Source organism: Platalea leucorodia, assembly GCF_965183815.1.
Source record: "Platalea leucorodia genome assembly, chromosome: 5".
In the NCBI taxonomy this organism is placed as follows: Eukaryota; Metazoa; Chordata; class Aves; order Pelecaniformes; family Threskiornithidae; genus Platalea; species Platalea leucorodia.
In genome coordinates this window covers 52,886,225-52,904,168 of record NC_138827.1, presented here as the reverse complement: position 1 = coordinate 52,904,168, position 17,944 = coordinate 52,886,225, and the positions used below count along the sequence as shown (strand labels likewise).

The 17,944-nt window shown below is 39.8% G+C and overlaps 2 protein-coding genes across 10 annotated transcripts in view; both read left to right on the top strand.

The window, feature by feature from the left end:
- Nucleotides 1-17,944, top strand: part of RABGAP1L (RAB GTPase activating protein 1 like) — a 266,858-nt gene that overhangs the window by 79,620 nt on the left and 169,294 nt on the right. The window lies entirely within an intron of this gene.
- GPR52 (G protein-coupled receptor 52) lies at nt 12,250-13,335 on the top strand (the record flags this gene model as incomplete). Its single annotated transcript, XM_082313252.1, has 1 exon — nt 12,250-13,335. The coding sequence occupies one exon, from the start codon at nt 12,250-12,252 to the stop codon at nt 13,333-13,335; it is 1,086 nt and encodes a 361-aa protein (XP_082169378.1).

The window sequence follows — 17,944 nt, the reverse complement described above, 5'->3', positions numbered from 1 at the left end:
ACTGACCGTGAGAACTTCGGATGACTAATTTTCTGTTCACCTTGATTTCCTCCCTTGTACTCTGTGGAGTTCTCTGAAACTTGTACTAATTGTGATCTCCAAAGCAGAATCCAAAAAAAACTACTACTTGTCTCTGAAGCTCTTTCTGAAAATTGAGTCATAGACGTTATATTTTAAGCCAGCAGAATGTTTGATTATTCTACTTTTGACTGCCTTTAAAATTCTAGTTGCCATAACAACTTTATTTCTTTATTTTTAGCACATCAGTTGCCATAACAATAAAATATAGCTTTTTGAATGTAACCATTTTTTCCTCACTTTTTTTGCTTTATTTTATAAAGAACCTTCTTTGGGGGGGAAAGGAAATGTAGCAAAGCTCTTCCCCTGTGAGCACTTTGGTTAGAACGTAAGCCGAAAAAAAATATATTTTTTTTTTAATCTAGCCTTATTCCATATCTATGGCAGTTTTTTGACTACTGAGTATTTTCGTAACTTATGCAGAAAAATTAATGCAAGTCACTCTATCAAGCCTTTGTAGAAAATTGCTGTTGGGATTTCATTTTTATTTGTTGTAGTTAATGTATTAGAAAACCATAACTGTTAGAGTAATTTCCAATATCTTTATTTCATTATATGGAATGGCTATAAATAAGGTATAGGCAACTGCTACTGATACGGGAAGCATTTTTCTTTATGCTGTTGAAAGCTGTCCCTCTTTTTGTTTGTTTGGTTGTTTTCTTGTTCCTTACTGTAAGATTGCTTTAAAGATTACTGCTTAAGTTTTGCAGCGAGTAACTCCATTTGTCATGTCATTCTTTATCTTATCTTTCATTAAAAGTATGAGAACAAATTATGCTCAGTTTGTTCCTGCAGCAGACATTACAGACATGCTGGGAAGAAGGGTGTTCAGGAAACATGCTGTGTGCCTTTTCAAGCCAAATTAATTCTAGTGGCCATATAAAAATAATGGCCACTAGCATCCTACGCAAATATAGCAGGTAGGACCCAGTGCTTCCATTTCTTCCTGTATGGCCCTTCCCAGGTATATAGTCAATTAGTTAGAGGCCAGTATTTAGTTCAGTGTGTTGATATGCTGAGTTTTGGAAAGTTATGTATGATACATCTCAAAAATATACGAATGAAGAGATTGACATTTAGCTTCAAACCATAATTTTGAGCAGAGAGGAAAGGTTTATGTGTGAATTTAATATTGGTGAAAGAAGTTGGACTTATTCTATAGACTTGACTTCTGTATTCCCTGATAGTGTCCTTTCCAAAAGGACATGTAGATTCTCTCAAAAATGCTGTCTTTATATTTAACCTATTTTTAGTACTGATAAAGTATATGTTTAATTTCATTTTTTTTTTCTTAGAGATGGAAAATAATGTCAGGTTTGGTATTTCTTTTTTAATAAAAAAATAATTTCTCAGTTCACATAACATTTTACATGTGCCAATTTCTAGCTATAAATATGAATGTCCTCATTATCTAATACAATCGAACTAATTTAAGACAAAATTTGCTAGTTATTGGAAGTTGAATGTATTTAGATATTATTAATCTTGAAACATAGTTATCAGATGTGAGATGATTTTATAAATTTTAATTAGCTAATTTTTAACTCGGGGGGGGGGGGGGGGAATAAATCAGTAACTCTTGCTTTCAGCGGCATTTTCCACACATCTATCATTGCCGGGTTTCATGTCTGTGAGTTAGCCAGGAGTCTACTTCAACTGCTATTGTTTGCAAAATTTTCCCTCTAGATTGCTCTTGGTAGGAAGCTATTCCTGGCCCTTGCTCATATATGGTTATTGATGCAAGTGTGTGCTGATATAGACTCCATGCTGTAAGAGAATATAAGTGATACCTCTTCAGCAGTTCCAGCTGGGAGGAAAATTTGGTCTAAATGAAGCTGAGCTTAAAATCCATAAAAAGAAATTGTGCCACGCTTCAGTTTATAAATAGTTTTCATGCCATATCCTTTCCATGTTCCTCTTTTCCATTTCTTCACAAAAGTGGTAGAATAGTAATACTGAGTAACACTTTGTTTAAAGATAGTCTTCTAAAATTCACAATTTACTTTGATTGTTTTCAGCTTTAGTATTCTCAAGAAATAGTGGAACTGGATTTACTAGTCCAAATTTGGGGTCAGTACCACCAGCTCCTCAGTAGATCTTGCACTAAAACAAATAGTGAATCTTTAGTTCTTAACTGATTTTTGTCTACACCTGCAGTTGAAGCTCTGACTTTCTCCTAAATGATCCTAGTTGTTTGGTGTTTTTCTGAGCCACCTCTTGTCTCCTTGAGGAAGCACTATTTCAAAATATCTGTTAAAGGAAAAGTTTAGGGTGGAATGTGCCAATTATATATGCAAATAAAAAATAAATTGCCCATGTGACTAGGCACATGTTTCCAGGCAGCCTGCCTAGATCAGACTAGATGCTCTGGGAGAATGTACTGTGACCATTTAACGTAAGCTGCATCCATGAAAAGTGGATTTGAATCTGGTTCTGACAGGCGTCTGTGTGTTTGTCACATAATGGTAGCTGCCAGTTCACAATATTTAGAAAAGAGAATTAGATTGAAGTGGATAATTCTGAAGGTTTTAAACTATTTTTGAGAAGACGACAAATTATGCACACAAATGCTCTCTGTGTTGTAGCTTTCAGTACGATTAAAACTTGCCAAAGGTTATGGTGGGGAGTTTTTGTCATACAGGTTTGCTGTTGTGATGTTCAGAAGTACGGTACTGAGATGGAGAAGGATTTGGAAGCTCGTGCAGTGTTGATCATACAGTAATTTATGGATGTGTGGCCTTGGCTTTGAGTTCTGAGGAATGCTTTGAGGATGAAACAGCGGTGATGCTCTTGGGAGAATTTAAAGAAGTAATATTGGGTGCAACTGTGTTTGTTTGTCTGTTTTTAAAAGGCAATGAAGAATGGAGGTTACATTTGCATGCACTTCAACTTTATTCTCTGCTGCATCCAGACTTGTGATTTTGAAAGACTGGCAGATGTATATGGTTTTGATCCTTGTGTTCCTATCTTAGTAGTTGCTTTTGCACAGGCCTTAGAACTTGGCTTCCTAGTCAAGGCTACAATAAATTATTCATCATTTGAACTCATTAAATCAAAATTGGTTGCCTTTTAAAAGGTCATGCTGTAGTTTAGGAGAACTCTTTGGCTTGCAGTATATTAAAAATCAAAGTAGGGGATCATAGTCTTTGGGATTTTTTTTTTTTTTTTTTTTTTTTTTTTAAGTAGCCTTAAAATCTGTTATTCCAGATCTGCTGAAATGGACTTCCCACTAATACTGACTGAGCTTCTGCTTCTGCCAAGTCAGCTGGAATCCTTTTGAATATACACTTTCTTGGTGCCCAGTTGTGATACGGTTTTAGAATACCAATATCTATGGAATGTAATTCCTGGCTTGATAAAGACAAAAGTATTAGTAAAAACACAACTATGTCAAAACATGCCTCTAAAAAATTTAAATGAAGAGAGTATTAAAATAATCTTTTAAGTATTTTTTTTAAATATACAAAATGATTCTCACAAGAAAAGAAAGGGTAATACTACCTGCACTGTTCATACTATTCTCTACATTTCAGTATTTCTTCATTTACAGTTCTCTTAATTGCTGTCTTTTGTCCTGTGATTTAACAGGTGAAAATTTTAATCATCTCTTGAAAGCAGTGCAATTAATAGCTAGGTCATTTCCGTTCACTCTAATGTATTTCCATGCATAGAGGTGATGTTTTATGTTAGGATAGCTGCATGGATTGGTCATGGGTTTGTTTTGGTACTTAAAATGCAGAGGGACAATTTTGAACGAAATGCACTTTTTTTTTTTTTTTTGGAGTGTCAGTATGCTTTCAGAAATCACTAACGAAACATTAGTCACATAATCAAAAGCAGGAGCTAAAGGAAAAGCAATGCAAACAACAGGGCCCTTCATCGGGATGCCTGGAGCAATGGTATGTAATAAGCCTGTATTCTTTTGCCAGTATACTATTTTTTTAAGCTACTGCTCGTTTAAGGACAGATGCATTAGTTTTAGTGGCAGCCACATGACTCTGTCAGAGGGTGTATGTCTTAATTTTTTGCTTTTTATACCATCTTAAGACACTTCCGTAATTTTTTCCATTGTTTGTTTTCATGCATTTTGGGGCTCTTTTTATCACGTGTGATCAGTTAGTAAATAGGATCCTTATATAGCTTAAGTGCTGTTTTTTAATGCAAATGCTATGTTTAATTCCTGAAAAATGCTAATTATCACCATTCATTAGACTTCACAGCATTTCCCTGAAGTAAATTCATTTCTTGATAGATAGTTTATTGCACGGTGTTTTATTTCTATTGATTTGAGGCACAGAAGTTTGGTGGTATTTGTCGTTCTGAATTGAGCTTGTAAAGTGAATTCCATTTGTCATAGGAGCATCAATATAATCTTGAGGGAAGCTCCTCCTGAAGAAAAATGTTCTTTAATGTAAAATTCGGAAAAGTAATGATCTAATCCATGAGATCACAGGTAGTAATGTTTAAGGGCAGATTGTAGCAATTTACTCTGAAAACTTGCTTAATATTAATTACATACATGAATAGTGTTAGTAGCTAATTTAAAAGTTTCAAACTTTAGAAGTGTTTGATGTAATTGCTAAGTAACAGCATGAAAGGACGGCACAATAAACTTGCAAATGTGAATGCCCATCTTTCTCTGCTGATCCACCACAACACAGAAAAAAAAGGTATTTTTTGCCAATTTCTTGTTCTGCACCACAGCATCCTAATTACCTAAGATTTATATGATACTGGCTAATATTTGCCTCATTAGAAACAGTATTGGAAAAGGACTGGGGCTGAGTCCAGCAGGAGCAGGCTGAAACAGAGCCTGCTGGAGGAGTAGTAAAAGGAAAAGGGATCATTAGCTCCCTTCCACATCCCTCGCACACCTTGACCTTTTAGAAAGCTACTGTCTTCTTCCAGCCTCTTACCTGAACTCCCCCCACCCTCCATTCCAAATTTTACCAACCTCTTCCTTCTTCCCCGCCTTACAGAACCTACTCTGTTGCTGCCATCAAATTCAGTTTCGCTTGTAATGTGGAAAAGGCTTATGTAGACTTTGGGGATAATTTTTTCCTGTAACAGTGAGGTAAGTGCTCCACAAGAGCATCTGCATTTCAAAAATGTAGCTGTGTAACCCCTATCACTTGATCTTTTTTGCAGTCACTGGAGTATGTGGGCCATAGTACTGTAAAAAGAGTTATAGCATTTGTTATGATCATGGGGTGGGAGGAAGAAGGAAAGGAAACTGATCTGTGATAGCAAAGCTGATAAATGAGACTATCAGGTGAGAAATATTTCATGGGTTTAAACTTTCTACAGGACACTGTAGTTTCCTGGAGAACTAACGCTTCTGGGTTTTTACCACTGGCCCAAGAGTGTGTAGTCTTGGTGATGATGAAGACAAACTGCAACAAGAAAAATTCTGAGCAGATACTGGGAGTCACAGTGAGAGTGGTCAGACGTTGGAACAGGGGCCCAGGCAAGCTGTGAAAACTCCAGCCTAAATTTGGCGTTGGACCTGACCTTGAAATTTGGCCCTGCTTTGAGCAGGGTGTTGGACCAGATGATATCCAGAGGTGCTTTCCAGCATAAAGTGTTTAAGAAGTCTAAGATTATTTTGAGAAAAAAATAATGGTTTTATACTTATATATGTATATGTCTTATATCTCATATACCTGTACTCGGGTGAAAATTCCTGTGTATTCTGTGTAAGCTAGAGCTCTTCATGGCAGCTTTTTAAATAGACAGTTGTAGGGGGTGGATTTTGGGAAGAGGCTTTATATTCCAAAGCAAATAAAACTGATTTCTGCCTTAAATACAGCACCAATATGACTTCAGAGAGCACCTTCAAGCACTAGTCTGATGTAAAAAAAACAACCATGGAAAATTTTTAAGGCAACTACTGATTTTTCTTCCTCCTCTCCCTCTTTAAGCTGCACTACACGTTGCAAGCTTTATAGAACTGTCGCGGTTTAACCCCAGCCGGCAACTCAGCACCACGCAGCCGCTCGCTCACTCCCCCCTTGGTGGGACGGGGGAGAGAATCGGAAGGGTAAAAGGGAGAAAACTCGTGGGTTGAGATAAGAGCAGTTTAATGATTGAAGTAAAATAAAATAGAACAGTATAATAGGTAAGGCAAAAGCTGCGCACGCGAACAAAGCAAAACAAGGAATTCATTCACTCCTTCCCATCGGCAGGCAGGCGTTCGGCCATCCCCGGGACAGCAGGGCTCCATCACGCGTAACGGGTGCTTGGGAAGACAAACGCCATCGCGCCCAGTGTCCCCCCCTTCCTTCTTCTTCCCCCAGCTTATATACTGAGCATGATGTCATATGGTATGGAATAGCCCTTGGGCCAGTCTGGGTCAGCCCCCCTGGCTGTGCTCCCTCCGGTAGGAGCATGGGAAGCTGAAAAGTCCCTGTAAGCACTACTTGGCAACTATTTAGCAACAGCTTAGCACTACTTAGCAAGAACCAAAGCATCAGTGTATCATCGACATTGTTCTCATCCTAAACCCAAAATACAGCCCCATACCGTCTACCAAGAAGAAAATTAACTCTATCCCAGCTGAAACCAGGACAAGAACAGAATTTTTCTGGAGGCATTAAAAACAAACCCAGGGTGTCCATAGGATGTGGTGGACAAGTAAATGCCAGAGGTACTTAAGATAAAGCAAACTGAAGAAACACTTTGTTCTGTAGGCTAAGGAGAAAGTGGATAAAAGAAAATAATACTTAAAAAAAAAAAAAAAAGAAAAAAGGAGTTGGGCAGAAGAAAAGAAGATAAGGAGCTGGTATGTATACCAACATTGTCATTCAGGTCTGCATCTAAGAAAGTAACTATTATGTTCCTCATGCCACACTCTTAGCTGCATCTCCCTGCTCTATGAATGTCTTTTTAAAAGATTTTACAGAAATTATTATTGTCCATTTAATCCAGCTGACCATCCAATATTTTAACACAGAGAGTACCGAAAGACTTCAAACTAGAAATGAGGGGTGCGACTGAGATGCTTCTTTGTGCATTGCAAGAATTGCTTCTGTCGGTCCTGTTGCCTTACAAAACAGCTTTAGAAAACAAATATTCCTGTTCCTTTCTGAGGAGAAGAAATGAGTAATAGATTGTTTCCTTGCTTGGAGCGTCTAGATCTACCTCTGTGTGGACTTCTTCTATCTGAGCAGCTTTATCTCGCTTCCTTACAGGGTCACACACATCACCACTGCTTTCACAGGCTTTCTTTTTGTACACCAAGCTCGAGCTCCTACCACATCTCCTCTGTTTTCAGCAGGATCAGATGGTGTGAGTCTTCTGTTTTGGATGGTAACTTCTGTTGTTTCTAGCTGATGTAATTCATAAAGAAGGTGTGGAATTGCTCCTTCTATTCAGCTTGAAGAGTGCTTAGTCCTTCTGCTGGACGTAATCAGCTATGGAATTTATGCACCATGTAAAATAGTGCCTTGGTGACAGCCATTAAATTCTTCCAACATAACTGTTTTCTCTTTCTTAGTTCCTTTTCTTTATATACAAATTAAAAAAATTCCCGAAGCACATTTTGTTTAAAACTGTGCCAGAGACCCTAAGGTGTCTCTAATCTACAGATAGAAAACTTTTTCCATATAGCTTTTTAATGTGCTGCCCCTGATACAATGTTCCTGTATTGCCACATCTTGTAAAATTCTGCCTGTAATTGCATAGTTTCGTCAGAACTAGCTGATTTCTTCTTTAGTTTTCACTTGCCTTCAAATATACGTAAAATACAGTACAAGTTAGCGCAGTCTGTTGCAGTTTGCACTGCTGCTTCTTAGCAAATGTCACTGGGAGTTGGGCTCTGGGAGTAGCTGAGGCGATAAAGCCACTGGCAGCTTGCAGCCTGAATTTTTTTCTTTTTTTTTTTTTGGTAGAGAAGGAAGCCTACTCGTATTTCCACAAAGAACGAACCCAAACTTCCTTACTTTTGAATCACTTTGTCCCTTTAATTATACTCATGAAAGGGAAGCATTTTACCTGCACTGAAAACCAACCAGCAGAGGTTGCCATTGATTTTTCTGTTGCCTCTCACCTGCTTAGCAGTATCTGGATTTCTTGTACAAGACCTGAAATATTTGGCTGACGCGAGTGCTTCTTACCAGAGTTCGGTCCTCTGAGCACACAGTAATAGGTGCTGCAGTTTTGTACCTCAGCTGGATCTGACCTGTGAGCAAGGTGACTCAGTGGTCACCGTAACATCTGGAAGCTTCAGTGGTTGCCAATATTCAAATCTGCACTGGGCAGAACGCACTGAGCATGCCGTTTCTGTGGTCCACTTAGTTTTAGGCTTTACCTTGTCTTATCTAACGTGCCTTCGTGTCTTTGAGACTTTCTGACATCCATTTTAAGATGTTTTGGCCCTTTGTTTCTCTGGTGCCTGCCACGAACGGGCCCAGGGAGGGGAGGGAGAAGTCCTGGTTGCTGCCATGCCTGTGCACCCCGGTGTTTGTTCTCCTCCTCCTCCCCCACAGGAGGAGTGGGAAGAGGAGGAATAAAAATTGCTTCCTATTGTTCCGCCCGTGGTATGGATAGCTATGGCTTAAAGCTGCACTTGGGGACTAAATTTAGTCATTAAATCTCTTGTCGCAGCCGTTTACAGGTCTGAGGTATCGGAGCGGTTTTAATTTTTTCTTAAATCCTTCGATGGAAGAACTTGGAATTATCTCACGCCGTTATTGCAAACCGCTCTCAGGCTGCTGCGTTTTATGCTGCTTCACATTTCTACAGACTTGTCATTCAGCCTTGAATATTTGCTCCAGGCTATACTCAAAATACAAGATGTTAACCCAGGAGCAGCTTATTAAAATTTTGCCTGTGGTTTGCCTTGGAACTAAAAGAATTTAAATCACTGTAGTTTTTAATGATTTAGTTTGTTAAAGCCTCCGATACCATTCTTGACACATGTATTTTGCTGATCTATAGCCCAAATTACTGTTTCGGGGTTGGTATTTTGGTATCTAAATTTGCTGCTTCTCTCCGTGTCTAAGGATGTATGGAGTGTCCATGTAAGATAACTTCGATGATTGTACTTCTGCTAATGGTTTTATTTTTAGGAAGCATGAAGTAAACAAAAGTTCTGAGTCCTTAATCAGGGAATAACAGCATCCATTTGCATGAATAGAGAGATCAGTTAATTGGGTTAAAAAGTCCGTGCTTTGAGAAATAATGTTACTCACAAGTATTCGTATTAAAACTGATGGTTGCAATCGGCTGGAGCACTTAAGAATTGGTACAGTATTGAAACCAGTTGCAGATGAGTTTTAAAATAAATCTGCCTTAAGTATGAAAATAATTAATTTTTAGGGGACTGTAATTTTGTCTTTTAAGCAGGACAAAATTTGTGTCAAACCGTGGCAAATATACATTGTCTGTAAACGTTTAGCATCATAAAATAAGAGATGCGTGTGAAATTATTAATCTGAGAATAACTCTTAATGAACATTTTTAGCTAGGCAGTGATGGCGGTTTCTAAAATAACCTACACAAGTGTAGTCCGTTGGGTGGACCTGATTTACATGTTTGATTTGGGGGGGCGGGCGGACGGACGGACGGACGCGTGTATCCTGGGCACTTCCAGCACGGTTTCGTGCTCTGCCTTCAGCGCGGTTTGTCCGCACTGAGCCGGAGCGCAGCGGCCCGAACGCGCAGGGCGCCCGGCTTCTGCGCTCTCACCGAGCGACCCCCCCCCGCCCCCGCCGGCGGCCACCCTGCCGCCGTCCCTCTGCCCGCCCGCCCCGCCGGGGTTACCGGGCTTGCGGGGCCCGTACCCGCCCCTCGCCGGCGCTGCCCGCGGCCGTGCCGCAGCCCTTCCCCGCCGGAGCAGCCCCGCGGCTGCCGGCCGGGGCCGGCTCCCGGGGGCCGGGCGCGGCGGTGGCGGTGCCCCCGCCGCCGGCTGCCGCTGCCTCCCGTTCCCCCGCCGCGCTGCGGGGGGCGCCGCCGGCCCGGCCCGGCCCGGGCGCCGTTACCTAGTGACAGCGGCGCGGCCATTGGCGGGGGGCCGGGGGAGCCAGTCACCTTTCCAGCGCCCGGCTCGTCTGCATCGGCTGGGGGGGCGGGAGGAGGAGGAGGAGGAGGAGGAGGAGGAGGAGGAGGAGGAGGAGGAGGAGGAGCGGACTCAGGTGCAAGCAATAATTTCAAGGGGGAAGGAGAGAAATAGCGACAGAAGCTCTAGCCGCACCGCAGGAACTAGGAGTCCCCTGTCAAGCAGTTCATCAGAGCGGCTGATAAGGATGCGTGTAGGTGAGAAAGATTGCTATATTGCTTTAACAGAGAATTAGAGAAAGTAGTAATTTTATACGTGCTCTGTTGCTTATAGATGAAGGGAATGAATAGCCGGAAATATTCTGGGATGTTATGAAATCAAAAGGACTTTCTGTACAGCGTGGCGATGCACGACAGGAAATTAACTCCAAAAAGAATGCTGTCTCTCAAACTGCTGCAACAGAATTGAGAATTTTTCTTTTCTAGCGTCTGAAATTCCTCCTGAAGACACGGCAAGGACTATCAAAAACATCAAGAGAGATTCTGGTACTTTTAAAGAGACTTAAAGCAAATGCCAGCATAATATCTGAATGACCTTGGAGATCATTTTGTGTGGATTCATTAATTCTCACTGCCAGCCTTCTAGTCTCAGGAACTCGAGGATTGAAGATGGTTTTAACATTTTAGGGGCCTTTCAGAAAGCAAGATTGTATACAATTAATTACCTGCCTAATGATTCCTGAACTAATCAAGCATTTACTTAAAACTGAACGCAGAAGATGCTTTATTTTAACGTTTGCTTTCTCCATAACCGCAAATAAAATGAACAAGGTAATGTCCTGCAATTAGAAGAACATTTTTTTAAAGCACCTATTTATTTTGCTGATCATCTAACAAGTATAGAAACCCTAAAACTACGTAGGAGATGAAGCTGAATAACAGAATAATGGAGTAGTAAACAATGGCAGCTTTTCTAGTCAAATCAGCATTTCATTAGCTTCACAGCAGAATGCAGATGGAAGTTTCTGTTCTCGTTGCATGGGGGTTTGTGAAATGATTCAGGTGTAGCTACTGAGGTGAGCAATATCATGGATATACCTATGAACTCCTGGGTACTGAGCCACTGTAGCAGATATGGCAGAGTTTCCAAAGATGATTATTTTAAATTACCATTGCTGAAATTAAATTCAGGAGGATTTATTTTGTCTGTGGGGACCTTGAATTATGCTTCTGGCATTAATAATTGTAATGGACTATAACTGTTAGAAGGAATTGTGAATATTGACATAAGTCTCCAAATTCTATTCTTAAATTATTTTAATTTTTAAATGAATAGACACGATCTTCCTCATTGTATGTGAGATGTATGTTTTCTTTCTTGGGAGTCAGAGGACAAATCTGCCTTGTCCCCCACCCGACTCCCTCCAAATAAAATTCATTATTCATACCCAAACAGTGGTGAGTCTATTGGAATTAACCTTGACAAAAATGTTTTCCTTACCTTTCCAATGAATAGCATGGATAAGACGGAGTACCATCTCCTGAATGGAGCCCGAAAAGACAGCATTAGATGGTGAACTTTTTCCTCTACTCTTCAGTCAGTCTGTGATTTAAATTGAGGCATTAAAAAGATTATCTCCCGTTACTGCTGGTCCAGGAAACCTGAGCTGTACTGAGGTTCCTCCTTCCCTTCCTCCCCCTCACCCCATTATATTCCAAAGTAAATTACTTTCTCAGGAAAATAAGCAGTCAGAGATTGCCCCCCTCTTTCCCTGGGAAACGAATGTCTCTCTTCAGTTTTTATTTCGGTATTTCACAGTACCTGTTTGTTTTTGAAGTGCCTTGTGTTTGCTAAAGATTGGTTGAGAGCACTGGAGGAGCTGATCAGTGGCCTTTCTCTTTCTGGCTTTTTTTTTTTTTTTTCTCCTTTTCTTTTCTTTTCTTTTCTTTTCTTTCTTTCTTTCTTTCTTTCTTTCCTTAAAGCTAAGGTGTGCCAGAGGTGATGCACTGATGCTGAGGAGGCATCAACAGCTATGGGACTATAATCCTCTCAAATGTAAGCACTGGCAGTGTCTACAAAGAGAGATCGTGAGACGCTGAAGCAGAGTTTAGCTGCTGTTAAGCAGGTCATCTGCTCACTAAGGCTCAGATTGCAGTGTTCCCTAATCACAAAACATGAACCAGTCCCGATGGATTGAATGGAGGACTCTGAATATGAGCAGTAGTGTTATGAACATATCTGAGCATCTCTCCTGCCCTCTTGGATTTGGTCACTACAGTGCAGTTGACATCTGTATCCTTGAGACAGTTGTTATTGTCTTGCTAACATTTTTAATTATTGCGGGTAACTTAACTGTGATATTTGTTTTTCACTGTGCTCCTCTTCTGCACCATTATACCACCAGCTATTTTATTCAGACCATGGCCTATGCCGATCTTTTTGTTGGAGTTAGCTGCTTGGTTCCTACTTTGTCACTGCTTCACTACTCGACAGGTGTCCACGAGTCCTTGACTTGTCAAGTTTTTGGATATGTGATCTCTGTGCTCAAAAGCGTATCTATGGCATGTCTTGCTTGCATCAGTGTGGATCGCTATCTGGCTATAACAAAGCCTCTCTCCTATAATCAACTGGTCACACCTTGTCGCTTGAGAATCTGCATCATTTTGATCTGGATATACTCTTGTCTGATCTTCTTGCCTTCCTTTTTTGGTTGGGGAAAACCTGGTTACCATGGAGATATTTTTGAATGGTGTGCTACCTCCTGGCTAACTAATGCCTATTTTACTGGCTTTATCGTGTGCTTACTATACGCTCCTGCTGCCTTTGTCATATGTTTCACGTATTTCCACATCTTTAAAATTTGCCGGCAGCACACCAAAGAGATAAACGATCGGAGAGCTCGATTTCCTAGCCACGAAGTGGATGCTGCTGGGGAGACTGGGCACAGCCCCGATCGCCGCTATGCCATGGTTTTGTTTCGGATAACCAGTGTGTTCTACGTGCTGTGGCTCCCTTATATCATATACTTTCTGCTGGAGAGCTCGAGGGTGTTGGAAAACCCAGCACTTTCCTTCTTAACGACATGGCTTGCTATAAGCAATAGTTTCTGCAACTGTGTGATATATAGCCTCTCCAACAGCGTTTTCAGGCTGGGACTGCGGAGACTGTCAGAGACAATATGTTCATCTTGTATGTGTTTAAAAGACAGGGATGTACGGGACCCTAAACCAAGAAAACGGGCTAATTCCTGCTCCATTTAAAGAAAACTGGTGCGTGTAATCAAACATGGAGTTTTGATAGTATTTGCTGTATCTGGAAACTTGCCAGAAGAGAAATGTTTACTTGAATAGTTCACTATGATGTTAGAGTGAGTTTAAAAGTGCGGAAAAGGAAAAGGCTGCTGTAAGAGGGGTCACTGAACTTGAATATAGCTCTTGTGAAATTGTGAGGAGAGCAATTCGACAGAGACAATGAAGAAAGTCAGAACTAAAAATCTTCCAAAGGGCATGAAATAACTACCACATCAGAGGAGGTTCCTCATTAAATAAATAAGTTAGTTACTACCTTATATTTTCCCCCTTGTAGAAAAGTTGTCTTACTATCTTTGTGTCAAAATATACTGTAGCCTTCTGAATTTAAATATATTTAAGAGGAAACAATCAACAACACAGTAAGTGGCTATCCGTAAATTATATACCTGAGGACTATAGTAGATACTGCAGATTAATAATCAGCTCTGTCTCTGCTCACATCTTGTACAATTTTCAGTTGTACAAACAATCCGCAATGCATAAAACCTACACTGGGCATGACGCTTCTGGATAAAATGGCACATTTTGGTACAGCTTTCACAGAAGCTCTCCCTCTCATTTCCCCTTTTTTTCCATACTGTGCATCCCTGGATTCCATCGCGTCCAAGTGGTTTAGTTTGAGGGCACCTCTAAGGTAAACCGAGTTTCAAACCATTCTTCCTGCAGAAAGCAATAGCCCTTCCTGGCTGGCTCGCTAACTGCAGCTGCCCATGTACGATGACTTCTTCAATCTTTCATTCTCTTGAACCTGTTAAATTAGCACACAATATCGATGTAGTGTCCTTTAGGGTGTACTAAAGCTTTTCCTTTATTGGCTACACAGATAATTCTAATGCAAATATGATAATAGCACACAGCAGTGTGCATCACTGCTTAGAAAATTAAAACTAACTAACCCTTTTCTTTGGGAAGTCTAAATAGCTTACTGTTGTAGCTGTTAATCTGTTGTGTGAACCTAGCTTGCACATACTGTATTTTTTTTTAGAGAAAACGTAAATTGTGGTCTGTGCCTAATGTTTTCATAGCACATGGAATAGGTCAGTGCTACAGGATTAAAAAATTACACTTGCTTTAAGAGAAATACTTCTGTGCAGTTGTCGAATAGCTGTTTGTTAGACAAGTGTTCTTGGGGGAGAACAACGAGACAGTTTAGTGTTAAATACAGGCAAAGACCTTCAGTATTTTTTTTTGTACTGAACCGATTTTCAGGTCCGCTGATGAAATCTTTTTTATTTTGCAAAGGCGCACATTAGGTTTGTGTAATAAATTGCCAGGGGTTCAGATGCATGCCAATCAATAAAATACTTAAATTATTATTTTGAGCCACGTGTAATTTTCTTAGATGCTATTGGCTTTTAAAAAAGGCCCAATTATTGATCATTGGTGCCTTTTAACACTGCACTATTAGTCCTTCTTTGACCAAAATGCATATGTAAAGATCGTGCCTATTACTTTTTGTAATGGAAGCTAACCACGCTTGCACACTTGTGGTTTGACTCTAGATCTCCCTTAATTATGTATTCCTTGTTCTGTTGAGGTGGTTCTGAACCCCTGTACGTTTTTTAAAACCTGTAAGAAAGTTGAAACAATGGAATAAAGTAGTATTATGTATATCAAAACCAACCTTGGCTTTAGTTCCCTGATGTTACGCTCTGTTCTCTGTGAAAGTTCTTTTGGGTTAGGACTCAAGAGTGAACGGTTTAAAAGTCCAAACCTCAAAGCTGCTTACTTGCAGTCTTAAATGTTTATATACCGGTTTCTAGCATTGCACAGTCTTTAAAGCAGATTGAAATATGACTTGAAACATTCCTCTAGCTAAGCAGAGCTGTTGCTGACAATTAGCCCTGATAGATATTATGGAAGAATGAGTAGTATTCTTTGCACGTATCTCGTAATGCTCCATGTCTACAGGAATGTGTCTGCTGCCTTCTTTTCAAAAGTTGCTGTTCATTTCGAAAGGCCCTTTTTGGCTGACTGCTGCTCTATAAGGTTGTGTAACCCCGTCTCTTCTTACAAACATGACTTGGATTCCTTTAGTTTTGCCGTTATTTTGTCATTGTTTCCTGCTTAGTAGGTCCTCAGCGTGCAAGATGTAGACAAGGAACAATGAAATATCTCATTTCTCAGAATTCACAGGGCTGATTTCGTACCAATAAAGTAGTTATATTTCTGTGCTCCAGAGCTGGCCGTTTACCGCTTCTGGTTTTTCTTGGCATTCCTAGTAAAAAGTTTCTACGGGACCTCCTGAAATTCAAGAAAAGATCTAGAAAATGCTTGAAGTTGAGCTAACCTTTTATTACAATCAAGCAATACCGCCTGGAGGCAGTAGATGCATTGTTAGCGTGGTACTGTAACTACAAATATGTAGAAATACACAAGCTAACTCATCTGTATCGGTAGTGCCTTAGTTGAACCCTGCTTGTATAGCCTCAGCAAACGGAGTTGATGTGCAGCAACTTGAAGCTTTATTGCCTGCAAACGGTGGATCAGAAAGAGCTTCACTTCAGAGGCTGCTGCACAAGGTTTACGCACCAGCCCACCGGCTTATTGCCCTAAAGGGTAGAGGAAGCAATACTTTTCTCTCTACCATCGTGTTGAGCTTGTGGAGTTGTCAGGCGGGACGGAAGATTTCCTTTTTCCTCAGGCTGTTGTTGGAGGGAGAGGATATAGCAGAAATCCAGTACCCTCAAACAAATTGTAGCTTCCTAGGTTCTTCGCCCTTTTTTGCAGGTTTGTTTCTTAAACATTGGCTTAACGTTGTTGGTGCAAGAACACTTATTTGCTTATCCGGCCCCCAGATTTCAGTTGCTGTAAAGTCATGCTTCAGCCTGTTCTCTGTAAATCCGAATCTCCTGGTCTCCTGGAATCTGTCAAATTAAACATCCTCAGCAGAGTTAAACACTGCGTTTCTTCTTGCTATTTGCAAGATGACAGGATTTGACCTGGTGGTCAGTCACATGAATTCTTAAATTTAGTAAATGTGTTTCATTTTTTTGAAAGTATGTTCTAAACTCATGATTTAAAATTTTATTTGAGGGAGGTTTGTTATTGTTTTACTAATGCTGTCTGAGGATTCCAGCTGGTGCTAAATTCTCTTCCAAAATTATGAGGCTGGATGTTTTAATGGATAAAAAAAGTCCAACAGAAATTTCAGTCACCCAATCTGTCACTTTTGATTTTCATTCTGTCATTATATAAAGTCTCATGTTCTTGTATGAAAATCTGATTAAAGAATGGGACTTTTAAAGCTGGGATCTGGGGTACATACCCCACTTTCGTGTGCCTAAAGATCTTTATGATTTATGAAATACCTAGTAAATAGGTGACCAGACACTGACCAAAGAAATTGACATGATAAAGTTGATAACACAGGTAATAAAGTCTCTTCATATACAGATACATTGAGGGAGTGGCTAAAACTTTAGGTTCCTTTAAAAAAATGAACAAACAAGTAACCATGAGAAGAAAACATATGTAAAATACTAAATAAAAAGGTTAAAGTGAAGAGATATGCCTAATAGGTAAGCAAAACATTTTTTTTAATCTATATATAGATAAAAAAAGTCCTTTGTGCAGGTAGTTTACGTTGTGCCGTTATATTTCTCTTGAATGCTTACGCTTGTAGTGTAAGCATAGGAGGCTATGTCAAGGTTGATTGCGTTACCGTTTTGGGATCTCATGTCTTCAGCCTAAGGAAAAGTCAAAAAAACTTGTGTAATGGCAGCAAAAGCACTACCAGGAAAGTATTTTTTTTCTTCACCAAATTTTATGTGCTGCTTTGTTTTCTGGAAGGGCTAACTGAATTTCTCCTTAAAATACTGTTCTTCAAAGGGAAAGAAAACTGAATGAAAATGAAAAGCACAATGCTGTGTTTTAAAAGTTTGCTTATTGTCTCAGAGTAAGATCCTTCCCCCCCCACCCCCCCTTTCTGCTTAAGAATCCATTTTGTAATTGTACTTGGGAAAGCATGAGGTATCATGCTAGGTTTATTTTTGTGCAGAATCTTTGTGCTTCCTCTACTGAAAAGTTTGGAGTGTTTTGCTTTATTGAGCCACCTTTCATAGGTAGACTTTATGAAAACCATTTAAAAATAGCATTCATATTGTTTTTGTGATTATTTTTAATTCATTAGTGTTTGACAACTGAATATCCATAAGCACACTTAGTTTTCACACTCAGCAAAACTAATAAAATGTCGTTTTTGGGTATAATAACTTGCCAGTTGATATTAGAAATGGGCTGCTGAGAAAAGTATATCAATGTAATGATTAGTTATTTCATTACCTGTTTCATCTTGTGTATGCAAAATTAAGTTTAACTCTAAAAAAAGACAGTTGTTGCAACAGGATATGGAGTTGATGGGAAATGCATCAGATCTTACACTGTCTCACAGTTGGTTCTCAACAGGAAACTATTTTATCTTTCTGTATTACAGTTGTAGCCAAACAAATAAATATATGGATTTTTTTTAATGCTGCTACTTGAATGCGGAGGATCTGTATCTCTAAATCCAAGCTGCTGCTCGTGGTGGGAATATTACTTTAACAGACCTCAAACT